This window comes from Eucalyptus grandis, chromosome 5, assembly GCF_016545825.1.
Source record: "Eucalyptus grandis isolate ANBG69807.140 chromosome 5, ASM1654582v1, whole genome shotgun sequence".
Lineage (NCBI taxonomy): Eukaryota > Viridiplantae > Streptophyta > Magnoliopsida > Myrtales > Myrtaceae > Eucalyptus > Eucalyptus grandis.
Genome location: NC_052616.1, coordinates 15,189,380 through 15,216,270, shown reverse-complemented (window position 1 = coordinate 15,216,270; position 26,891 = coordinate 15,189,380). Strand labels below are relative to the sequence as shown.

General features: G+C 38.7%; 2 protein-coding genes and 1 long non-coding RNA gene across 3 annotated transcripts; 2 read left to right on the top strand and 1 right to left on the bottom strand.

The window, feature by feature from the left end:
- Window positions 1-556: 556 nt before the first annotated feature.
- On the bottom strand, window positions 557-5,246 carry LOC108959373. The gene is made up of 5 exons (XR_005551046.1): window positions 4,960-5,246; window positions 4,778-4,855; window positions 4,620-4,678; window positions 939-1,045; window positions 557-589 (listed from the first exon to the last, which is right to left on the bottom strand). It is a non-coding gene; the product is annotated as an uncharacterized LOC108959373 (long non-coding RNA).
- Window positions 5,247-7,435: 2,189 nt separating this feature from the next.
- LOC104446282 (4-hydroxy-tetrahydrodipicolinate synthase, chloroplastic) lies at window positions 7,436-9,526 on the top strand. The gene is given in 4 exon segments (XM_010060155.2): window positions 7,436-7,633; window positions 8,159-8,211; window positions 8,483-9,161; window positions 9,164-9,526. Coding segments are annotated over 4 exon segments (1,293 nt in total).
- Window positions 9,527-22,077: 12,551 nt separating this feature from the next.
- On the top strand, window positions 22,078-24,145 carry LOC104444339 (4-hydroxy-tetrahydrodipicolinate synthase, chloroplastic). Its single transcript, XM_010057993.3, has 2 exons — window positions 22,078-22,244; window positions 23,069-24,145. Exons 1-2 carry the CDS (start codon window positions 22,165-22,167, stop codon window positions 23,994-23,996), a joined length of 1,008 nt encoding a protein of 335 aa, XP_010056295.2. The 5' UTR covers window positions 22,078-22,164; the 3' UTR covers window positions 23,997-24,145.
- Window positions 24,146-26,891: the final 2,746 nt, after the last annotated feature.

Below are 26,891 nucleotides of genomic sequence, written 5' to 3'. Positions count from 1 at the left end.
ATAGGCGCTTGAAACTCACTCTAGATTTCATGTCCTTCACTCCCCACTCAACCCATCTTCCCAACCAAATCCCTAACTCTCCCTGATTACCCAACCCAAGATTTACATAGTTTCTCTAGTAGTCCGGCAAGAAGATCTTCCGTCATGGAGGGTACCCACAAAAATCACCTTCGCTTGTTGACGCTCTGCAAACAGATGGGGGATCTTTGGACCGCGGATGAAATCACGGAGCTGAACATCAACATTCCTGAGGTACAAAACCAAACTGATGAGTATTTGTTGTATGGGCAACTATTTTCAAAACCTAATGTAAACTTTCCGGCATTCTGGGCTACAATGCAAAAGGCTTGGAAAGTAGATGAGGTTAAGTGTGAGGTGATAGAACCGGGTCGTTTTGTCTTTATATTCAAATCAGAGGCAGAGCAGAAATGAGTTTTAAAGACAGGCCCATGGTCATTTGCTAGTAATTTACTAGTTTTACAAGAAGGAGATCCTACCATTCCCGAGCATTGTTATGAATTCACACATTGTTCCTTTTGGGTTCACCTTGTGGGGCTTCGTGTCTTTGAGGAGTGTATTTGGCTGATTGCTGGAAAAATGGGGGAGATAGAGGAAGTTAGAATTGAAGCTCGAAACAATAGTTCATGCAAGATAGGGAAAGTAAGGGTGAAATTGAATCTGCTTTGCCCACTAAAAACTGGAACTATTATTCATGTGGGAGATCGAAACTGGTGGATTGATTTCAAGTATGAAAGACTGCCACATTTTTGCTATTCCTGCGGTTATATCGGTCATTATGCAAATTATTGTCCAACCTATCCATATGAAAAATTAGGCCTTCCTTAGGATAAACCAAGTCGTTATGGGTCTTGGTTGAAAGCAAAGGTGAAGACTCTAAGCCCTTGTTGGAATACTTTCTATGGAGAAATCGATTTTACCTTAGAAGAAGAGGATATGGTTCCTGAAACTCCTATTATACCATCAGGGGATGATTCGAACAGCAACTCTTCTACAGATGGTAGTCAAGCCATAGTGCTTTACAACTCTACAACACAGCCAACACAAGTAATATCGGCACTAGAAGTACTAATTGCTTAGAAAAAGGGCAAGAGAACACAGCAATCTCCGGAACAGCAAGAAGAATCCAAAATTCATGATGCGGGGATGGGGATACAGGTTATAGCACAAACTGGCCCAAAGAAACACACTCCTAAAAAGTTAAAACGATTTTCGCCTTATGAGAAAAAGGCTTCTCTGACATCTCTTGTTGATATGCACAACCTCTTGGATACACCAATTCAGATGTGGGAAGGTAGCACAGCAAGGGCTTTGATGGCTAGCCCTGATAAGCCACCAAGAAAGCCATGAAGGTGTTAAGCTGGAACTGTCAAGGTTTAGGCTCTCCCTTGACAGTCCAGCACTTAAGAGCCCTAACGGCTCGAGAGAGGCCTAATCTGGTTTTCCTTATGGAAACAAAGAATCAATATAAGATGGTGGAGAATATCAAAAGAAGACTTAAATTTTCTTCTATGTTTGCTATCGATCCAATTGGAATAGCAAGAGGTTTGGCCTTATTATGGGATGAATCGGTGCAGATTAATATAGAATACAGCTGTCAGGAGGTGATTGAACTCTCATGTAGAGATGCTGGAACTAGATTTCAAATGAAGATTTCTTTCCTTCATGCGTCAACTAATTTCCAAGAGAGAGTTTCACTTTGGAACCTACTTCGAGACAGAAATGGAACTACAACAGTACCTTGGCTATGTATCGGGGATTTTAATGAAGTATTATATCATTGGGAGAAAGTTGGTCGCCGAGTAGTGGAAATATTTAGAATGACAGCTTTTCGGGAATTTATTGATACCTGTTCTTTAATAGACATTGAGAGCAAGGGATGTGCTTTTACGTGGACAAATAGAATGGAAGGAGATGAATTAGTTAAAAAACGCCTTGACAGAGCTCTATGTAATCTAGAATTGAGGCTTCTTTTTCCCAATGCTGAAGCGTTTGTATATCCGGCCATTAGGTCTGATCATGGCCCTCTAATTCTATATCTAGATCCAGTCGAACCGAGGAAACATAAATTATTCAGATTTGAGGCTTTCTGGTTGGATAACCCTGAATGTGAAGAGGTAGTAGCCAAGGCTTGGAAGACAGAAACAGAAAATCAGGCAACTATGGTTAGGAAGACAAAAAAGGTTGCTCGGGATTTAAGACAATGGAGCCGAAAATCTTTCCAGAATGCATCAAAACAGATAGACCATCTCAAAAACCAGCTCACTCAAATTATGAACAATGCAGACAAATTAGATGCGGGAAAGGAATATTCTGCCATAGTTGAGAAAATGGGGGCTCTTTGCGTCAGGAAGAAATGTATTGGGGTATTAGATCTAGAGTAAATTGGCTACAATGGGGTGATCGGAATACCAAATTTTTCCATGCCACGACGATTCAGCGGAGACAAAGAAATAAAATTACAATGCTAAGGCTTGAGGAGAATGCTTGGAGTCGGGATCCTTAGATAATTAGACAGCATATCACAGTATTATAAAAATCTATATACATACGTGGGGTCTCGATTCTATCGGCCCGGTTCTAGAGCAAAGTGTCCAATGGTTGTTTCGACGAAATAAATGAGAATCTAACAAAGCAAATCACCATGGAGGAAGTTCAAGATGCGTTTTTCAAATGGGAGCAGCCAAAGCCCCTGGACCCGATGGTTTGAGTGGTCTTTTCTATCAAAGTCAAGGGCATATTATCAAAGAGGATGTATTTACAATGGTGGAATCTTTTTTTTAATGAAGAAGCATTTGATCCTGCCTTGAACGAGACCCATATCACACTAATTCCAAAGGTAGCAAATCCTGAAAGTATAACTGAATTTCGACCCATTAGCTTATGTAATTTCAGCTATAAAATTATTACAAAGGTCATGGCGAATCGACTCAAACCTTGGCTACCACTTCTTATCTCCCCAGAACAAAGTGCATTTGTTGGAGGTCGGCAGATACAAGACAATATCTTCATTGTTCAAGAAGTTCTCCATCAGCTAAGGGTTAAGAAGAGAAGGCGCCGATTCCAAGCGGTTTTGAAGTTGGACATGCAAAAAGCGTATGATAGAGTTGAGTGGGATTTTCTTTGTGATTGTATGAAGAGGATGGGATTTAATGAAAAATGGGTGAACCTCGTCAGATTTTGTATCTCTTCAACTACATTTCGTGTCCTTATTAATGGAGAACCTAGCGGAGTTTTCCATCCAACAAGAGGTATAAGACAAGGTGATCCTCTCTCACCTTATCTTTTCATTTTAATGGCTAATGTCTTATCCCACATGGTGAATAATGTTGTAATGGATGGAAGTTTAAAGGAATCGATCAATCCTCACCGTCCTATCCTATCCCATCTATTCTTTGCGGATGATGCTATTTTCTTCTTGGATGGCACAATTAGGGAAGCTCAGAACCTAGCCAATTTACTGAATTGCTACTGTTTTGCTTCTGGCCAGTTAGTTAACCTCAACAAATCTGGTGTCTTTTTCGGGGTAAGCTGCCCACAGCAATTAAAAAGTAATATTGCATATGAAATTGAGGGTTCCTATATTGGACAAAACTGGCAAATACTTAGGGATACCATCTGATTGGGGCCAAACTAAGAAACAGATGTTTGATTGGATCACAGCAAGGGTTGAGAAAAAACTGGAGGGCTGGATAGAGCAATTAGTGTCAAAGGCGGGAAAAGAGGTGCTGATTAAGATGGTAGTGCAGGCGTTACCACAATATGCCATGAATATTTTTAAAATACCTATCTCTATATGCAGAGCAATTGAGAGGAAAATTTCAGCCTTCTGGTGGAAGCAACATGCAAAACAAAGAGGGATCCACTAGAAGAGTTGGGAAGTTTTGAAGATGAGAAAGGAACAAGGAGGAATGGGCTTCAAAGATTTGGTTGAATTTAACAAGGCTATGCTAGGGAAACAAACCTGGAGATTAAGTCAAGCTCCAGAAGCCTTATGGAGCAAATTTTTTAAAGGCCTCTATTTCCCTAATGGTAACATATGGACTGCCAAAAGGGGAGCTAAACCATCATGGGGTTGGCAAAGTCTCCTTATAGGTCGAGATGCCCTAGAAGCTGATATGAAATGGGAGGTAGGGGATGACAAATCTATTAATCTAAGGGAAGATCGTTGGCTATTGTCCGGAAAGATTGGAGGACCAGCGAATCAAAATGATCGAATCAAAATGATCCAAAGCTGGTTGCAGATATTATTGATCCTACTGTGCGTGCATGGAATACTCAGCTCATAAATGATATTTTCGACAGAAATATTTCAGAAGAAATTCAGGCAATCCACCTCAGCATTATCCCCAAACCCGACCATCTAGTCTGGACAGGGCATATCTCGGGACGGTATCAAATCAAAAATGGGTATCACGAATTACGAGAAAATAATGCAATCACCACAGCAAATCATGCATCTTCCTCATACCAAGTTCCGAAACGATTATGGACAGAAATCTGGAAGCTACAGACTTATCCCAGAATCAAACATTTTATGTGGAGCTTATGTAATGAAGGCCTTCCTACCAAAACCAACCTGCATCGGTGTAATATCATACCTGAGCCAACTTGTTCCTTCTGCCATCAATTTCCAGAATCATCCGAGCACCTCTTCGTGCTTTGCCAGTGGACAAAAGAAGTTTGGTCAAATTACAGCGTAGACATAGATGTCTCTCAACTGTCTATCACACGCATGGACAGATGGGTAAGCAACTACCTTTTCTCTGGGATCTCAGCACACCAAAAGGCGATCTTTGCGCATCTTCTTTGGCTAATATGGAAGGCCCGCAATACCCTGCTCTTTCAAGGCCGCAAATCACACCCAACAAAAATTATCAGCAACGCACTTCTCTCTCAGCAGTTATATGAGAAATGGAATCCACGAAAGGAACCGATTACCTCTAAACAGGACACATGGGTACCTCCAGATCCGGGTTCTTTGAAGCTAAATGTTGATTGCTCTTGGCAGGGACGGAATTTGGAGTGCTCTATCGCTGGTATATGCAGAGGAGCGAACGGGGTCTGCATCGATGGCTTCGCGCAAAAAATTCACGCCCAATCGGTGTGCATCGGCGAAACCCTAGCTATCCTTCAAGGGCTTGTGTGGCTGAAGCAGTTCCGAAGTGCTCTGACAGGCGGAACTCAAGGTGCACGAACTGAACTGCCGTAACTCTCTCCAGCAATTGTCTTCAAGCGGTGGACTCGATTATGGGCTGACAAGAACCATCTTGGGCTTCCCTTCCTTTTGTGCTTGACTGCCGACAGATGCTGGCCCAAATGGAGAATATTCATCTGCGGTTTGAACCGCGACAAACAAATCGGGCAGCTGATTGGATCGCAAGATCCTTTCAAACCGGGTCTCTACCAACTAATTGGATCGCCAAGCCTCCGCATGATCTTTATCTTATTTTAAGTTTAGACTTTCCTATTACCTGTAATCCACCGTCTTAGTTGAATCAATGAAGTATCTTTGATAAAAAAAAAAAAAATATCTGTGTGCCTTGAGTTCTCACAATCATTGCCGTGAGCTCAAAGCTTAAGCAGTGGCTGAGGTCGCCTTGCTTGCGACTTGAAAGGCCATCACGGCCACAGGTGAGGATGCCTTGCTGGTGGCTGTGATGGCCTTGCCTAGATTTGGGCGAGGGCATTGCAGCGCTCACCTAGCGGCCGGTGAGACCCTTGTAGGTAGTAGTTAAAAAAAAATAAAATGAAGAAGGTAAAGAGAAAAAAAGAAGAAAAAAATGGGAAAAGGAAAGAACATATAAATTTTAAAATATTATTAAGAATTGTCATGTAATTGGTCCAAAATTAGACGAATTAAATCAATTGGCAAAATGTAAAAAAATTTGGTACTCAATTGGCGAAATTGAAAAGTTTAGAATTGAATTGATAAAAGTATAGTAGGCTTAAAACTTTTTGAACAATTCTCCTCTTAAGTTACGTATATTTAAAAAAACATGGTAAGATTTTGCCGCACTTTTGGACTTTTTGGAGAAAAAAATATGGTAAGATTACTTTACCAAAAAAAAAAAAAATATGACCACCGGCCGTGATGGCTCTACCGGGTAGGCTTAAGTCCTTTGAGGGAGAGGTCGGGAGTTCGAAACTCTTGCGATGCAAGTTATAGAGAGGTTGGTGGGTCATTAGGTGATTGATGGCGTGGCACGGGGTGGTCTCCCACTAGCGACACTTGGGGTTTACGTCACGGTTGTCGGCCAAAGCGGTTCCTCCAAAGATCAAAAAAAAAAATAAAAATGGTAAGATTATGAACTTTTTGGACAATTTTCGAGGCATAAGATAAATTAAAAAAAGAAAAAGAAAAGGTGATTGGACCACACTAAAACTTTGACCTTAGCCGCCTTGACCTGCGTAGCGACATGTCATGATAGGGTATTTTTTTGAAAACATTTTCAAGAGGTCAAGACGTTGATAATCAATTTTTTCTACACGGGATTAATTCTACCGATATTAAAATTGATACTATCTTGTTGTAAAGAGTACTCCTTTTGCTTTCCTGAGAAATTTTAAAATATCATCTAAATTTTCAAAAATTATAAAAATATACTCATCTTCATGTCAATATTTGTATATTGTGAAAGTTTCTAGTGTTTAATATTAAAAAAAGTCAAATTGTGTGCATTGCAAGAGTTACATTAAGCAAAAAGTGAAAATAAAATCTAATGAGACACTTTCTAAATTAAAAATGTAAGGTGATAATAAGAATTTCTTAGATTCTCTTAATATTTCTAGCATTGCATTGACTTGGATGCCATTCCTCTTTCTTTCCAATGTTTTTCCTTTTTTTTTTTTTTTAACACCAAAGCAAGTTTTTATTAATTTTCCTTGTCTAGTTGGACATAAGAGAAAAACAGTTCCAAATGATCTAATGACTCATAGGAAGTGGGGTAATAAAAATTTGAAGTACCTAATAATTTTCTCAAATATTGACACACAAGACTCAATGATTACATTTTGGATAAGTTCACCCAAAATTTTAAATTTCATACATAGATTGCAATTTAATTTAAATATTTTTAAATCAGACGATCCATTCCCAAGCCTTTCTAAGAAAGGTGCAACCAAGTCTTTTGAATAAATAATGCCCACACAATCATTTATCTGGTGATACTTGAAATTTTGGGTACATGACAACTTCAAATTGCCTTTCTCAACAAACCTATATAGTACCTGATTTATACTTTTCAGAGAAGTTAATTAACTTAATTACTTGAGTTGAGATTTTTACAACGTCATCGCTCACGACTTAACTGCTTTAATCGAAATGTTTAGAGCCCGATCATATTTCATTAATAAAGCTAAGTACCTTTCTGGTATGTTTCCCCAAAATTGTCCTTGCCGTACGTCTCTGTCTTCCATGTCATCATCTCAGGGGCTTCACTTCGACCAGAACTCCAAAGCTATTCATCAAGCTATAAAAGCAGCTGCAGTTGGTGATAGATTCCTCAAACATACAGGCACAAGTACCTACATTACTTCCAAATTACTCTATTCTCTCCTTCCTTTTGCTTCTCAAGATGGCTCAGCTGAAGGTCCATGGTATGTGTATGAGAGGGTCATTGGCCGAGCTCCGGTCACCGAGCAATGATCTCAAGACGTGTGTGTGTACATATGTATGTTTCCATGTGTTCTCATGTCGCGAGTGAGCGCACATAAGAACATGAACTGTTTCTGGTTCTAGGGATAAAGTGTAGTAGTAAATCGGTTCGATGAACAGTTCATGGGTGAATCTCAAAGAAACATGAAACACCCTTTGGCCTCGAGTTAATTACTCGCAATCGATTGCTTGTAGAAAGGTTGAATTGTTCATAATGATTGTTCCCTCAGCAGCTCTAAAGAAATCCTCTTTTGAGAACCGGCGAGCTCAGGATGAATTTTTTCGACCTTTACTTGCATGGAAATAAGATTTGGTTTATGTTGCCTGAACAAGAAAGCTAGAGTTGTCAACTGTTCTTGCAAGTTTGCAACTTCTCTTCCATCTGTCTCAACTTCTCTATATATTTCTTTGTTCTCCATTTTTTACGTGTGCGCTTGCTACCGATTTTGGAACAGAAGGAATGCGAATTGGTGGCCTTGAAAGGTGACTATAGTCCCTAATCTCTGCCTCCCAGAGCGAAGCAATGAAATCCGAAATGGTGATCCATATAAAATGAGTGCACGACCAGACTTATTGGGAAATCCTACTTATAGATGTTACATAGGTCACTGTGAATGCCTGTAAAGGTCGCGAAGTTACTTTTCAGCATTGGGTTCCAATAAAGTTCTGCTCTATCTTACAAATTCTATCATGTCTAAGATGGTTTTCAATTTTGTTTCCATGCATTGCCCATTGCCTGCTGCTCCACGCGGTGAATATGCACTCATCAAGCAGTTGGCCGTGCGACGATTTGTCACTTTGCTAATCCAGGACTCCGGTTGAGGATATCAGATCGCTCCGGCTGATCACAGGCATCAAAACCCCATACCTAGATGATGGCAGATTGGACCTCAAAGCATATGACAGCTCGATTGAAATGCAGATCGCGAAGGGTGTGGAAGGAGTCATCATTGGCAGCGCAGTCGGGGAAGGCCATTTAATGAGCTGGGATGAGCACATCACGCTCATTGGACACACTGTCACTCGCTTTGGCTCTTCATTCAAGGTGATCAGCAACACCGGTAGAAACTCCACCGGTGAAGAAACGCAGGCTACCGAGCAGGGCTTTGCTGTTGGAATGCATGCTTCCCTTCACATCAATCCTTACTATGGCAAAACCTCAATACCTGGCTTGCTTGCTCACTTCAATAGTGCTTTGCCTATGGGCCCGATGATAATATACAACATGCCATCAAGGACGAGTCAGGACATTACGCCTAGTGTCATCCAAACCTTGGCTGCAAGTCCGAACTTTGTCGGTGTTAAGGAATGCGTTGGATATGATCGTGTTAGGCAGCATGGAGAGGAGGGGATCACGGTTTGGTGCGGGATGGATTATGAAAGCCATGATGCTAGGTGGGATTTGGGGGCTACGGGAGCAATGTTGGTCGCTAGCAATTTGACTCCTGGCTTAGTGCGGGAATTGGTTGCCGGGAAGAAGAGTCCTTCGTGAACAAAAAGTTCATGCCTTTGATCGAAATGCCCTTCCATGAGCCGGCCCCGATTGGATTTAACACTGCTCCGGCTCAAGTCAGGGTGGTCAAGCTGATCTTCAGGCTTCCTTACCTACCGCTTCCTCTATCGAAGAGGCAAGAATTTGTGGGTTTGGTGAAGGACATCGGAAGAGAACATTTCGTGGGAGAAAGAGAAGTTCAGGTACTTGACGATGATGACTTCATCTTGGTGGCAAGTTATCGATATTGGTCATCTTCATTCCAAAAAGGCATCCTTCATGTTTCATTTTGCCTCCTCAGATTTACCATGCTCGGTAACGAAACTAGCTGGAACAAGAATCAAGGCGCATCACTTTGAATCTAAGAAGCATTATACGTACAGCCATATACATGACTTGCGTTCTGTCTTTTCCGGGCAAAACATCGTTTTATAGATACTAGCTAGGCCATCTGCGAAATGCTTATCGGAAGACCGCAAAAACTAGGAGGAGAAAGAGGACACAGAAAACCGCTGAAGTGCTGAGATACCTAACTAATGGAGAACTATGAGAGATTATTGGTGTAACATCCCGGGCCCCACTGTGTAATATTGTCCGCTTTGGGTCACCCGCCCTGGCGCGGACGCACCGCCATCCCAGTACGGTCTTTTCCCTCCGGCTTTAAACGCGTTACACAAGTTAGAGGGACCCAAGCCTTATAAGCCTAACCAAGACCTCCCTCCCTAGGCGATGTGGGACAAGAGAAGAGGTTGTTACACTCTTCACCTCTTATGGGCCCCGCTATGGCCTCGCTATGGCCCCACAGCATCGTAACGCATTCGAGCTGTGGTCCCACACGCGGTCGGGAGTCGGCTCTGATACCAAAAATGTCGCACCCCAAAACCACAAAGAATGGGAATGACACGGTCGTCCTTCTTTACACAGGACGCAGTCTCAAACACAACCAACAAACTGATATTAACTTATATATATCGATGAACCAACAAATTGGTTGCAACATCGAGTTTCTATAATCCACCAAAAGAGAAGAGATATACGTTTAAAACTCAGACGATCCAACTACTAGTAAGTATTATTTGCACCACTTCCTTAAACCATACCAAAAACAAAATAGAACTCCCCAAAAGTTCCCACCGACTACGCACTCACTCTATTCGCCGCTAGCCGAGGAAACCTGAAAAGATTAAAGGAGGAATGGGATGAGCAACCACGCCTCTGAGTAGTACATATCTTCTAAGCAGATCGAACAACCACTATGCATGTATATAAAGCAATACCAAATTTCATAACACCAATTCAATATATAAAATACATATCGAATCATATAAAAGTTATTTCTTATCATCAAAAATTTATACTAATATGGAAAACTCATTTGAATCGCCATCAAAGTCAAGTATCAATGGTCGAATCCATTGAATAATCTCCATAAAAAAAACACATATCAATGGTCTATCCATTGATCAATCTTTTGCTCAATAACTAACCATGGTCACGACACAACGCCCGTGACAAGGCGACCAAGATTCCCCTTGGCAAGGTCTCCACCTACAAAGCCGGTGGCTAGGCCCAAGGATATCCTAAACTTGGTATGCATACCCCAAAACCCCTCATTGGGTTCAATATATTGAACATAAATAACCATTATCCAATACTAGAAATCCAATCCAAAAATCAATATCTTAAACCAAACAAATAACATTTTGCAACATAGCCCATCATCCATTTCATACTCATTTCTCAAATCATCATAAATCTTTCCATAAATCAGTCGCAAAGCAATTTCATATATGTTTCTTCACAAACCTCGTATAACGTGCTTTTCAAAGATTCACAATCAACCAAATGGTAGCAATTGCTCGATCTGGCTTTTATGCAATAAAAATGCTCTTCTCAATTCAATATATATACATATATATATATATATATATATATATATATATTTCAGGACATGATTTTATAAAACCAAAGAAGATATAGTACCACTCACCTTGTCGTCTATGACCAAACGACGAACAATACTCGTATCGTCAAACTCAAAGCCCTATCAAATAACCGAAAAATAATGTTAAAATCTATTCTATCTTGACTACAAAATGACTAAGTTACGCCTTAACTCTAACAAAAGGACTTCTGCGCGCTAACAAATCGCATAACCAAAGCGATTGTTCAAGCCATTTGCAACATGAAGTTTAAATGCAAAAACTTGATCAAGCCTTAACTTTTTCTTCCGAACCCCGATCCGAACGTACTTATATTCAATAGAGAGCCCTTGAAACATATCACGAGAATCCCAACTTGGCCATCCCAAAATCAAGCCGAAAAATGACAAAATACGGGCCCAAAGCTGCTGGACGCGTACTGTTCACTGCGCGCGGGAAACTTTGAAATTCTGTTTTGGACAAACCATAAGCTCAAATCATGATCCGTAAAATCCCACGGCTCCACAACACCCTAAATTACCATTCTTGCAAAAATACGCGGCTCAACGACTCCAAAATTAGACTTCGCCGCTCAGTTTTCAAAAATTTCTGAATTTAAGTCCTAAATCCAAAAATTACTTCAATCGGACAAACAAGGGGCTTGATCTCTTACCGGGTGCTGTGTTATGGAGTCGAGTCAGCTTGGCGAGGCATCCGAGACGTGCATGTGTTGATCTCCTTTGCAAGCAAAGAAACTTTTGAGAAAAAGGGTGCTATGGTTATTTGGCTTGTGTAAAGGACACAAGTAAGGTCGCGGTTGTTAGTGGAATCGTCCAACAAATGTTGAAGTGAGAAGTTTTCTTGGGCTAGCCGGCTACTATAGGCAATTTGTAGAGGGTTCTCAAAGATTGCTGGTCCACTTACCCGTCTAACTCGAAGAAAGCACCAATGTGAAAACAAGAGTTGAAGAGACGGAGTCGGCCCTATTCTAACTCTACCTTCCGGGAAGTGGCGGAGTAATCATGCGATGCATCCAAAGAAGGTTTGGGTTGTGTTCTTATGCAAGATAGCAAAGTTGTTGCCTACGCTTCTAGACAATTGAAATTACATGAGAAAAATTACCCCACTCATGATTTGGAGTTAGCGGCGGTTGTGTTTGCCTTGAAGATATGGCGGCACTATTTGTATGGTGAAAAATGTGAAGTCTTTACCGATCACAAGAGTTGAAGTATATCTTTACTCGTAAAGAACTAAACATGAGGCAAAGAAGATGGCTAGAACTTTTGAAGGATTATGACTTGTCCATTAATTACCATCCGGGTAAAGCTAATGTGGTAACGGATGCTTTGAGTCGTAAATCATTTGGAAATATGGCAGCTTTGCTCACTTCTCAGAAATCTATTCTTGAAGATATGAGGAAGTTAGACTTGGATCGCTTGGTGCTCAATTAACTAATCTTCAAGTACAACCTATCTTGATTGACAAATTAAGGCTAAACAGAATGAAGATCCACAATTACAAAAATTAGAGAAGGTGTGGAAGCTGGAAGACAAGTGGATTTTAGTTTACATGTAGATGGATCCTGAGGTTTGTGGTCGACTATGTGTTCCGAGGACTCAAAGCTGAAAAAAGGAGATCCCGTAAGAAGCTCACAAAAGACTAGATTTTCAATTCATCCGGGAAGCACTAAAATGTATAGGGACTTGAGAGAAAACTTTTGGTGGATCAACATGTTTAGTTTGCTCAAGTGAAAATTGAGCACATGTGAAGCTTCATGGAGTTCCGGTAAGCATTATTTGATAGGGATCCTAGGTTTGTGTCTAACTTTTGGAAGAGTTTACAAGGAGCATTGGGCACTAAACTCAACTTGAGTACAGCTTTCCATCCACAAACAGATGGACAGTCAGAGAGAATGATCCAAACATTAGAGGATATGTTGAGATCATGCATCATTGACTTCGGCGGTTCTTGGGATGAACATCTACATTTGGTAGAATTTTCTTATAACAACAGTTATCACTACCCTTTGAAGCTTTATATGGCCGAAAATGCAGAAGTCCTATTTGTTGGGACAACGTGAGAAAAGACTAACTGGCCCTGAGTTCATTCAACATTCAGAAGAGAAAGTTAGGTTGGTTCGGGAACGTCTTAGAACGGCTCAAAGTCGTCAGAAAAGTTATGCGGATCTGAAAAGACGCAAGCTAGAATTTAATGTGGGGATCACGTATTATATTTGAAACCGCTGAAGTGCTGAGATACCTAACTAATGGAGAACTATGAGAGATTATTTGAGTTTTAAACGTATATCTCTTTTTTCTTTTGGTGGATTATAGAAACTCTGATGTTGCAACCAATTTGTTGGTTCATATGATATATATATATATATATATATATATATATATATATATATATATAAGTTAATATCAGTTTGTTGGTTGTGTTTGAGGCTGCGTCCTGTGTAAAGAAGGACAGCCGTGTCATTCCCATTCTTTGTGGTTTTGGGGTGTGACAATTGGAACGTATTAGCGTCAACATCTTCCTTCTCATGAACGTTGCCGAAATAAGCAATCCAGCGAAAAAGCAAATATAACCTATGAAGCACTGACACTCTCCAAGAGCTTTTGTGTCGTGTCGGACACTTCGACATGTGTCCGACACTCTCGACACTCTCGGCTACTCTCCGACACTCGGTCAACATGTTATCTGACACATGGTCAACTTTTCGACACTCTTTGACACTCGAGTCGGAATTTTTCCATACGAGTTTCCGACATATGATTCCGATATCGAGGTCAATTTTAAAAATTAAATAAATGAGAGGTCAATATATATATATATATAAATATATATATGTGAAAATATAAAACACAATAATAAAAATAATAAATGGAGAAAGAAAAAAATCTAGTATTCTCTTCTCTTCGACTTCCACTTCCCGTGATACACAATTTACTCCTTAAGTTTTTTTCTCCTCTTCCAACATATCTAACAACATAATATGGATGTTTTTTTTCTCCAAGTTTTATGAATTATTAAAGTGAGTTCATAATATGGATCGCTTGTTTTTTCTCCAAGTTTTATGAATTATTAAAGTAGAGTTGAATTTATCAAATTGAAACGATGAATGATATTAATAAATGGCAGATTAATGTTTTTAGTGTATATTTATTCTAGGCTTTTTAATTAATTATTTATTTATGAATTTGATTCAAATTAATTTGATTGAAATAATAAAAAAATGATAATTTATTATGTATATATAAAAATATATATTTAATATACAATGTGTCCCAACGTATTTGTCGTGTTATGTCACGTGTCGCGTGTCAGTGTTGGTGCTACTTAGAGTATAACAAGAAAGGCTTCATCAAGTTGCTTTCATGCTAAATCGACAGAAGCATTTTTAACCACATGGATGCTATTCGTACTTAAACCTACTTAAAACCTAATGTCACCCGGAGAGCTAGAGGAATCCACAAGCTTTGCTTTTCTTGATTCGCAAGCACATCAGAAGATAGTATGAAGTAAAGACCATCTCAATCGGAAACCAGTATTCACGCAAGTTGCCAAGATCTTTCCCTCCTCTGCATGAGTCAATTATTCATCTATTTTTCCAAAATGATCAAGAAAATTGAATGAATGCTTGGATTTGGATTTTGGATTTGAGAAGCTTTTTAGTTGGTTTCTCAGTCTGAAGGTCCCGTAAATCTATTGCATATGATGTGTGGATTTAATAGGGAATTTGAGAAATTGCCTAATCCATCTCTCCTCTTTTATTTCTCAAATTCACTTGATTTTTACAGCGTTTAAGCATTTTTAAAGTACACAGAAATTATCATTTTAAACTTTGTACTAATCTTATTTTTAAGAGTTCTTTGCCATTTTAAGTTTTAAAACAATTTCTTCAATGAATTACGTTAATAGGATGATTAATTATGCTTTGCTTACCATGGTCCGAGTGTAGGTAGTCCCATCAGCTGCGATGTCAGCTAAATTACAAGTAACGACTAATTGGCTAGGATTGATAGAAAAATAATGGTTTGGGAAACTCTCAAATAAAAGTGAAAGTACGATTTAAGATAGACTAGTCTCCATGGACGCGCTATAACAAGCATTCAAAATTTTTATATTCCGTTTGATTGTTTGCGGGACTTCTATGTTTTCACTCTTCAAACTCTTTGGGGACATGAGGTTGTAACTGAATTGCATACATGTATATTATACTGGATTGGATTAAATTCTACATTTAATGGTATGATAGGTGTCTGGGTGGACACCAAAGTTTGAAAATTTTTGTAAGCAGTACCAGATCTAACTCACGTGCTTTGCAGGTGCACCACTTATTTTTGCTCTCTCGCTAAGATTGAGAGGACATGATGAACGATTATTCGAGCAATTACTTTTTCTGTATTTTAGAAAGGAAATTACTTAAATAGAGTAATGAAACTTGCTAATTTCTAGGAGGTAAGAGAGAAGTGGGTCATAAGTGGAGAGTGCAACATTTATTTATGTAATCATGAGCGGGAATGGTTGCCAAACATTTTTCAAGGGTCAATAGTTTTTTTTTTTTTTTTAACAGGTTGGACACCATGTCAAATAATTAGCTTTATATATAGTATAGATAGATAAAACATCAAGAGTTGAGGCCTTTTTTTTTTTTTTTTTTGGTAACTCGTTTATAAAAAAATAAGTACTGAAAACTATAAATTGACTATTAATTTTAAATACTTTATGTACTGAAAATAAAACTTAGAAGTTCTTCGATATAGATGAACATTATAATTAATTTATTATCTTTCTAACACACATGGAACGACAAGTATTATCGAAAGGTTTTGACAAATTATAATTATAAGATTTTAACTTTCCATTAAATGTTTTATCATTTAACCAAAATAGCTTTCAAGTAATTTTTGACTTAAGACACTCAATTGAGTTATGGAAAGATTATCCAGAAAGTCTTAAATTTATTGCACTTTTATAAATTCAATCTTAAACCTTTTAATTTTGGCAATTGAGTCCTAAACCTTTTTCATATTTTGTCAATTGAATCTATTTAGTCAATTTTGATAGAAATTCGCTAAGGTCCAACTATCTCATATGATATGACCGATGTTGATATGGACAATTTTTAATAATATTTAAATATATAAAATTTTGAATTTTTAAAAGTTTTTTTAAAAGTTTTTTTTCCCTCAATTCTTTTTGTTTTTTATTTACTAGTGGTTAGCAAGCTTACAAAGTCCTCATTGGCCATTGGGTGAGGTAGCCTCCCTCGATCACTCGAGCTCAAGCGACCATGGCTAGGAGCTCAAAATTTAGCGATTGAGTGGCCAGCCATAGCTTGAAACTCACTCTATATCTTGTGTCCATGCCTGCAAGGCTCAAGCGCTCACAGTCGCTACCATGAGCTCGAAGCTCAAGCAATGGGCGAGGTTGCCTCGCCCGCAACCCAAAAGGCCATCACAGGTGAGGCTATCTTGCTCGTGGCTGTGATGGTCTTGTGTAGATTTGGATGAGGTTGGGTGAGGGCATCGTGATCCCTCACCTAGCAGCCGGCAGACCCTTGCCAGCTAGTAGTAAAAAGAAACAATAAAAAAAGGAAAAAGAAGAATATGAGAAAAGAAAAAAATATTATTTAAAAATTATTGAAAATTGTTCATGTTAGCATCAACTGTACCACGTAGTCAATCCAAAATTAGAGGGATAGACTCAGTTGGCAAAATGTGAAAAAGATTTAGGACTCAATTGGCAAAATGTGAAAAATATTTAGATCTCAATTGGTAAAAATATAGTAGGTTTGAAATTTTTTGAACAATTTTCCACTTATGTATAGTTAAAGGTTATCAAATGCACTTAATAACACTAATTGTTGAAATATTTAATTTTTTGTACTTAATGCGAGCCTTCAAATAATTAGAATAACCAAATTGTTGGGGAAAAAGTTATTGTAACAATGAGAGAGATAATTTTTAATAGTGTAAAGCAATCAATCATGTAAAGTCCAGTGTCATGTTCTGCCAACCCCAACTAAGGCATAAGATAAATGAAAAAATAGGTGCTTGAAACTCACTTTACATCTCGTGTTCATGCCCGCGAGCCTTGAGCTCTCATGGTTGCTGCCATGGGCTTGAAGCTCAAGTTGTGGTAGGAGTTTGCAAAATAGACTGCCCAAATCAAGAACCAACCAAACTAGACTAGACCGGCTGGTTTGGTTTGATTCTCAAGAGTGTTGGTCTAGTTTTCTAGTTTCAAAGGGGGAACTAGATTGGACCGCCTAAATATACTTTTTTTTTTTTATTTCTTAAAAAAAAGTAAAATGTGAAGTAAATATTATTTCAATCCTGTTCCAAGCAGTGGAAAATAAAGTAATGGGAAAAATTAAGTGATTGATTCCATTGGACCGAACCAGAACTAGTCGGTCCCCAATTCCAATTTTTGGGAACTAGTCCTTCCGGTTCGGTTCTTGGTTTCACCTTAGAATCAGATCAAATTGAGAATCAATCACCCCTAAGTAGTAGGTGAGGTTGCCTTGCTCATGATTCAAATGGCCATTGTAGCCGTGAGCGAGGTTGCCTTGCTCGAGGCCGCTATGGCCTTTCTCAAATTTGGGCGAGGTTGGGGGAGGGCATTGCAGCCCTCACCTAGCGGCCGGTGAGACCCTTGCCGGCTAGTAGTTAAAAAAAAAAAAAAACAAAAAAATAAAGAAGGAAAAGATTAAAAAAGGAAAAATAAAAGATAATTTTTTAAAAAATATTATTAAGAATTGTCTATGCCACCACCGACCGTGCAATGAGCCAATCTAAAATTAGACAAATGGACTCAATTGGCAAAATGTGAAAGTGCTTAGGACTCAATTGGCCAAATTAAAAGATTTATGACTCAATTGATAAAAAGTACAATAGGTTTAGAACTTTTTGGATAGTTTTCCTTTAAGTTATGTAGATGTAAAGTTTATCAAATGCACTCAATAACGTTAATTGTTGAAATGTTTAATTTTATGTACTCAATGTGAGCCCTCAAATAATTAGAATAACCAAATTGTTGGGTAAAAAAGTTATTGTTACAATGAGAGAGGTAATTTTTAACAATGTAAAGCAATCAATCATGTAAAGTCTAGTGTCACGTTTTGCTTACACCAACTTGGGCATAAGATAAATTGTAAAAATAGGCACTTGAAACTCCCTCCAAATCTCGCGTCCATGTTTGCGAGCCTTGAACCCTCATGGTCGCTACCGTGAGCTCGAAGCTCAAGTAGCGGGTGAGGTTGCCTTGCTCATGGCCATGATGGCCTTGCTCAAATCTAGGTGAGGCCGAGCGAGGGCATTGCAGCTCTCACCTAGTGATTAGTGAAATCCTTGTTGGCCAATTGTTAAAAAAATAAAAATAAAGATGAAAAAAGAAAAAAAAAGAAAGAAAAAATAATTTTTTAAAATATTATTATGAATTGATACATTAGCATTAACTGTGTCACGCAGCCGGTCCAAAAATAGATGGATGGACTCTATTGAAAAAATATGAAAATATTTATGACTCAATTAGCAAAATATGAAAAGATTTAGAACTCAATTGACAAAAATACAATATGTTTAGAACTTTTTAGACGAGTTTCCAATTAAGCTATGTATAGTTAAATGTTATCAAATGCACTTAATAATGTTAATTATTGAAATATTTAATTTTCTATACTTAATGTGAGCGTTCAAATAATTAGAATAACCAAATTGTTGAGGAAAAAAGTTATTGTTACAACATAAGAGATAAATTCTGATGGTGTAAAGCAATCAATCATGTAAAGTCACATTCTACCTACCCCAACTTAGGCATAAGATGGTGCTTGAAACTCACTCTAGATCTTGTGTCCATGCCAGCGAGCCTTGAGCTCTCATCATCGTTGTCATAAAGCTCAAAGCTCAAGTAGCGAGCTAGGTTGCCTTGCCTGCGGCCCATCGCATTTGCGGGTGAGGCCGCCTTGCTTGTGGTTGTGATAGCCTTGCCTAGATTTGGGTGAGGCTGGGCCAAGGCGTTGCAGCCCTCACCTAGTAGTCGGTGAGACCCTTACCAGCCAATAGTAAAAAAAAAAATAAATAAATAAATAAATAAATGAACAAACAAATAAATTAGCAAAAGTGTAGTAGGTTTAGAAGTTTTTGGACAATTTTTCAATTAAGTTATGTATAATTAAAGGTTATCAAATGCACTTAATAACATTAATTGTTGAGATATTTAATTTTCCGTGCTTAATGTGAGCCTTCACATATTAGAAAAACCAAATTGTTGGGGAAAAGGTCATTGTTTCAATAAGAGAGATAATTGAGCATGTAAAGTCCAATGTCACATTCTACATACCGCAGCTTAGGCATAAGATAAATTTAAAAAGTAGGCGCTTGAAACTCACCCTAGATCTCGTGTCCATGTCTCTAAGCCTTGAGCTCTCACGGCTCCTACCATGAGCCTGAAACTCAAGTAGTGGGCGAGGTCACCTTGCCCGCAACTTGAAAGGCCATCGCGGCTACGAGCGGGGCTGCCTTGCTTGTGGCTGTGATGGCCTTGCCTAGGTCTAGGCAAGATCAAGTGAGGCATCATAGCCCTCACCTAGCAGTTAGTGTGACCCTTGCCGGTTGGTATCAAATAAATAAATAAATAAAAAGGAAAAAGAGAGAAAAAGGAAAAAAGAAAAAGAAAAGAAAAATAATATTTTTTAACAAAAATATTATTAAGAATTGTTTGCATTAGCACTAGTCGTGCCACATAGGTAGTCTAAAATTAGATATATGGACTAAATTGACAAAACATGAAAATGTGTAGAACTTAATTGACTAAATTGAAAACTTTATAACTGAATTAGTAACTATGTAATATGTTTAGAACTTTTTAAACAATTTTGTTGGAATATAATATGCGAAAACGACAGGATTTCGATCTTGCAATTTACGTTAACGCAAAATCACTAAAGAAATAAATGAGAATAATAAGGACATCAGAAATTTATGTGATTTGATCCGAGTATCAGTACCTACGTCTACGAAGAAAGTCAGCAGTAAATAATTTATTATAATCGGAAAATTAGAGCTTATAATTGCTTACATACTTGAGTATTTTTCACATTTAGATTTAATCTAAAAAATAACTCACTTGAACATAGATTCATGACACAATAACATCGTGCGTTTAAGCTTAAAGTAAAATGCTTTATGTATGTCGAAACCAAGAATTCATACGCTTGTTCTCCTCTTTCTGTATAGGTCTGCATTCTTCTCTCTTCGTGCGCGGTCCTCTTCAGCTTGTCGTGCGGCTTCTTTTTCTCTCTCGTAGGGCTGCACTTTTCTTTTCCGCTGAAGACCACACCTTTTATTTTATGTGCGTACCCAAAGTCAAAACATTGACTCCGGGCCTCGCCCTTGATTCTTTTTCTCCAATATAGATTCTTCTTCTGCCTTGTTCTGCACGTACGATAAAAAAGATAGAAAACCCTCACCTTCTTAAAAAAAATAAAAATTCTATCTTTATTTTATTTCCTCCTTTGTGTAACCTTAAGGAGTCCAAGGGCTTCTTCATCCAATTTGAAATCTACTTGAAAAAGTATTCTTTAATAAAATTTAATTTAACAAATCGTTATCCGAATTCAAATTCGAGATATTATGTATAATTAAAGATTATCAAATGCACTTAACGACATTAATTGTTGAAATATTTAATTTTGTGTATTTAATTTGAACATTCAAAGAATTAGAACAACCAAATTGTTGGGGAAAAAGTTATTGTTACAACGAGAGAGATAATTTTTAATAGTGCAAAGTAATCAATCATGTAAAGTCCGGTGTCACGTTCTGCCTACACCAACCTAGGCATAAGATAAATTAAAAAATAGGAGATTGGTCCACAGTGAAACTTTGACCTGAGCCTTGCCTTGACCTGAGATGCTGACAATCAATTTTTTTACATGGGATTAATTCTACCGATATTAAGGTTGATAGTATCTTGATGTAGAGGGTACTCTTTTTGCTTTCCTTTTGAAAATTAAAATATCATCTAAATTTTCAAAAATTATAAAAAAAAAATATACGAATCTTCATGTCAATATTTATATATTATGAAAGTTTCAAATATTTAGAATTAAAAAAAGTCAACATGCGTGTCACAAAATTTACAATAAGCAGAAAATGAAAATAAAAGGCTAATTAGATATGCTCTTAATTAAAAATGGAAAGTGGTAATAATAATTTAGTAGATTCGACATCTTAATATTTCTAGCATTGCATCGGCTCGGATGCCATTCCTCTTTCTTTCCAATTTTTTTTTTACACCAAAGCAAATTTTTATTAATTTTCCAGACATATAAAACAATTCAACATGATCCAACGACTCAAATGAAGTGGGCTAATAAAGATCTGAAGTACCTAACAATTTTCTCAAATATTGACACATAAGACTCAATGACTCCTCTTTTGGCAGATCCAAACCAATATATAAAGTTATTTGAATTTTCCCTAGGAAATTGTTAGAATAAGTTCACTCAAAATTTTCAATTTCATACATAAGATCGCAATTTAATTTAAATATTTTAATTCGCACGATTCATTTTCTAGCCTTTCTAAGAAAAGTGCAATAAAGTCTTTTGGATAAATAATGCCCACGTAAGCATCTATCTGGTGATAGTTGAAATTTTGCATACTGACAATTTTTCGAATTACCTTTCTCAACACATATAAAGGACCTAAAATATACCTTTCTGAGAAGTTACTAGCTTAATTGCTTGAGTTGAGAATTTCACAACGTCATTGCTCACGACTTTAACTGCTCCAATCGAAATGTTTAGAGCCCCAATCATATTTCATTAATAAACGTTATTCATTATTCTGGGATGATTCCCCAAAATTGTCTTTACCGTGCGTCTCTTTCGCTTCTGTGTCATCATGTTAGGTGGTTCACTTCGACTGGAACTCCAAAGCTATTCATCAAGCCATAAAAGCAGCTGTAGTTGGTAATAGATCCGTGAAGTATACAAACGTAAGTACCCTACAATTACATTACTTACAAAGTACTCCATTCTCTCCTTCCCCTTGCTTCTGAAGATGGCTCAGCTGGACGTCCAGGGCATGTGCATGAGAGGGTCATCGCAGGAGCTCCGGTTACCGAGCAATGATCTCAAGAGGTTCTTCGTTCTGTGCTTTCGCTCGACCAGTATGTGTGTAAATATGTATGTTTCCATGTGTTCTCACGTCGCGTACGAGCGCACATGAGAAGGTGAATTGTTTCCGGTCTTAGGGATGAAGTGTGGTAGTAAATCGGTTCGATGAACAGTTCATGGGCTAATCACTAAGAAACACGAAACACCCTTTTGGCCTCGAGTTAAGTTCTTGCTGTCGAGTGCTTGTAAAAAGGTTGAATAGTTCATAATGATTGTTCCCACAGCAGTTCTAAAGAAACCCTCTTTTGTGAACCGGCGAGCTCAGGATGAATTTTTTCTACCAATTCTTGCATCGGAAATAAGATCTGGTTCATGTCGCTTGTACAAGAAGGCTAGAGTTGTCAGCTGCTCTTGCAACTTCTCTTCCGTAACGACTTCTTTGTATGTTTATTTGTTTTCTGTTTCTTTTTGTGTGCTTGCTACGATTCCGGAACAGAAGAATTGCGAATTGGCGGCCTCGAAAGGCAACTATAGTCCCTAATCTCTGCCTCCCAGGGCGAAGCAATGAAATCCGAAACAGGCGATCCATATAAAGTGTGTGCACGACCAGACATTGGGAAATTCCTACTCATGGATGTTACATAGTTCATTGTGAATGCCTGTATAGGTCGCCACTGTGCTTTTTGACATCGGGTTCTGATGAATATCTGTTCTATCCTACAAATTCTATTATGACAAAGTCAGACAGTTTTCGATTTTGTTTCTATGCATTGCCTGCTGCTCCCTGCGGTGAAAATGCACTCATCAAGCAGTAGGCCTTGCAATGATTCGTCCCTTTGCTAATCCAGGACACCAGTCGAGGATATCAGATCACTCCGGCTGATCACAGCTATCAAGACCCCGTACCTACCCGATGGCAGATTGGACCTCGAAGCCTACGATGGCTTGATTGATATGCAGATCGCGCAGGGTGTGAAAGGAGTCATCGTTGGTGCCACAGCCGGGGAAGGCCATTTGATGAGCTGGGACGAGCACATCATGCTCATTAGACACACCGTTGATCGCTTTGGTGCTTCGCTCAAGGTGATCGGTAACACCGGAAGTAACTCCACTGCAGAAGCAATGGAGGCCACTGAGAAGGGCTTTGCTGTGGGAATGCATGCTTCCCTTCACATCAATCCTTATTATGGCAAAACATCGACACACGGCTTGCTTGCTCATTTTAATAGTGTTCTACCTATGGGCCCGATGATAATATACAATGTGCCGGCAAGGACGGGTCAGGACATTCCTCCTAGCGTCATCCAAACCTTGGCCATAAGCCCGAACTTTGTCGGCATTAAGGAATGTGTTGGAAATGATCGGGTTAGGCAGTATGCAGAGGAGGGGATCACCGTTTGGTGTGGGATGGATGATCAATGCCATGATGGTAGGTGGGATTTCGGGGCTGTGGGATCAATGTCGGTCGCCAGCAATTTAATTCCTGGCTTGATGCTGGAATTGGTCACAGGGAAGAAGAGTCCTTCACTGAACGAAAAGGTCCTGCGTTTGGTTGAATGGCTCTTCCACGAGCCAAATCCGATCGGAGTGAACACTGCTCTGGCTCAACTTGGGGTGGTCCGGCCAGTTTTCAGGCTCCCTTACGTGCCCCTTCCTCTATCGAAGAGGCTGGAGTTCGTGGGCTTGGTGAAGGACATTGGAAGAAAGCATTTCGTGGGAGATGGAGAAGTTCAGGTACTCGACGATGACGACTTCATCTTGGTGGGAAAGCATTGATTCTGGTCATCTTCTTTCCGGAAAGACACCCTTCATGTTTCATTTTGCCTCCTCAGATCTCTATGTTGTTTCAGTGACGAAAATTAGCCAGAACAAGAATTAAGGTGCATCACTTTGAAATTAAGAAGCATTATACATATTTCTGTCAACGTGATTTGTGTTATTTTTCTTGTCCGCCGTACTTCTTAATTCTACTTGTCTAGCAAGTAACATGTTGGAGGTGCGATTACTCTGCGAACAACTTATTTTATCAGCAAATTGGAACCGGGGAAAGGGAATTCTAATCACACCCGGAGTGCATAAATTACTTTTCATCTTCAGGTTGATGAATGCGTAATTATGACAGGAAATCGCTGAAGAACCGAGACATTTAACTGATGGAGAACTATGAGAGATTACTCACACGTATTAGTGGCAAAATCTTCCTTTTCATGAGGTTGCTGAAATGGGCAATCCGATGAAGGACCACGTTTAACTAGAAGCATTTTATATACATGGACGCGAGTCGCACTTGGATAAAGACCGCAGAAAACATAGCAACCAATTTAAACACAATGTCACCTGGAGAACCGCACGCTTTGGTTTTCTTGATTCACAAGGAAATCAGAAGACAGTGTGAAGTACAAACCATCTCAATTGAAAAGGAAAGTTCCTGCAATAAACTGCAAATCCTTTATTCGAGTGGATCGCACCCTTCTTTTCACATCCAATCTTACCAACTTCGTGGCCTGAACACTGTGAACTGAAGGATCCCATGGAAAATGAAATAAGCAAATTACACCCACATTCATAGTTGGTTTTCTACAAAATTGTAGCTCTGAGTGAAACGCTGAGCTTATCAGTCGGCCCTGTAATATATGGGCTTTAAAACAAGAAAATAAAATAAAAGAAAAGAAAAAGAAAGGGTTGAAAAGTCAAAAAGGGAGGTTGAAGGAAAGTGGAAGAAGCTTCGGCTGAGTTTAAAAAGAGAGAAAGAGGGAGAGAAAGAGAAGAATATCGGCAGAAGCAGGGGAAAACGCGAAACAGGGGAGAAGAGAGAAAGAAGAGAAAGGAAAAAGGGAAAAAGGGAAAATTTTTGGCGCGCTCGTGATCCAGACGCCTCATCAAGCTGAATCAAATGTGTTTTGTAAGGCCGGTTTCATTGAAGCCTTTAATCACTTATTTGAAGCAATCGCCGCAATTAGGGCTCGAAATTCGGATTTCTTGGATATTTGTGTGGCGAAACCCAATTTTTGAGTCGTTAATCTGTATATTTTTCAGAAATGGTACTTTGGGACGTTATGAAGCTATAGCATCTTACGGATCGTGATTTGAGCTTGCGGTTTGTTCGGAACGGAATTTTGAAGTTGAGGACGCAATCTGGTACTGTAGCGAACAGTGGCTTCGAGTCTCTTCTTTTGTTGTTTTTGGTACTGTTTTGGGGCGGCTGAGTTGGGGTTGTTGTTGTACGTTAAGAGAGCTTTCCAAAGACGGCTTGAAATGGAATTTTGTGGAGGAAGTTTGCGCATGGGCCGCGCCTAGCTGAAAATAATGGGTTTATGCTAAATTGTGAGCTTTTGGGGCGCGTAGGTGTCGTTTTATCGACTAATAGGCCTAGTATAGGCGACTCGTTATAAGACTATCCTTTTTACTCGGCCTTTTAATATTATTTTTCAGTTAATTGTTAGGAATCCGAATGCGTTGGTTCGTGTGAGCGTCATAGTTGATTTTTGGCTTTTCCCAAGTGAGTGACACTATTTATTTTTGTATTTTAAACTCATGTTTTCAGAAATATGGTTGATTAAATACTCTATGAGTTGATAAAAAGCATATTTTGTTGCATAAAACAGGATCGATCTATTACTAACATTTTTGTTGTTCGAAGGGAGTTATATTTTGACGTTGATTTGAATGGTTGTTTAAAAAAAGGATTTGTGAAGATCTTTGTGAAAGAATCTTGAAATGTTTTGGAGAATGCTTTGATATTTATATATCAAATTTTGAGTTGTGATATGATTTTTTTTCTGACGTTGAATTACTGGATATTGTGATTGGTGGTTGATACTCAATGTCTCTGTGGACCCTGAGGGGTGTGGGTATGCGCATACTATTTTAGGATATCCTTGTGGGCTGAGCTACCGGCTAATAATAGGTGGAGACCTTACCAAAGGGGGAATCTTGGTCGTTTTGTCACGGGCGTTATGCGTGACCATGGTTAAACATTTGAGTATGAATTGGTCAATGGATTGGACCATTGACGTATGATTTGAGTTTGGTCGATGGAGTGGACCATCGATATGATTTGATGAGATTAATCAATGGAATATACCATTGATGCATGTTTTACGAGATTGACTAATGGACTCGACCATTGGTACTTTCGGTATTTGAATTATGATTTGGTATTATGATAAAGTGAGTTATGTTTGTGTTTTAAAATGTGCATAGTGATTTCTCGATTCGCTTAGAAGAAATGTGTTACTCACTGAGCCGTGGTAACTTACTCCTCTCATCTATTTGTTTTTCAGGTTCTTCAGCGAGTCGCGAATAAGCGTGAGCATTCGTTCGGGGAGGACTTTTGTGGTGGAAATTTTTGGGTATCGCTTATGCATAGTTGATAAGTTTATAAGTTAGTCTTTGTAGAAGGTTCATGTTTTGATTTTTGTAGATATAGATATACTCTCATTGTGTAACCAATTGCTCCTTTTTGTTAAATATATATATGTGGATGTATATATGTTGAATTTAGGTTACGTTGAGGCTACGTCCTTTGGTAAAAGGACAGCCGTGTCATGCCCTTCTTCTTGTGAATCGGGGTGTGACAGGCCCTGTTCCGCTAAGATCCTGCTGATCCAAGGTAAAAACTAACTTCCCGTTTAATATGCATGACAGTTTGGCTCATGTAGTAATTCCTCA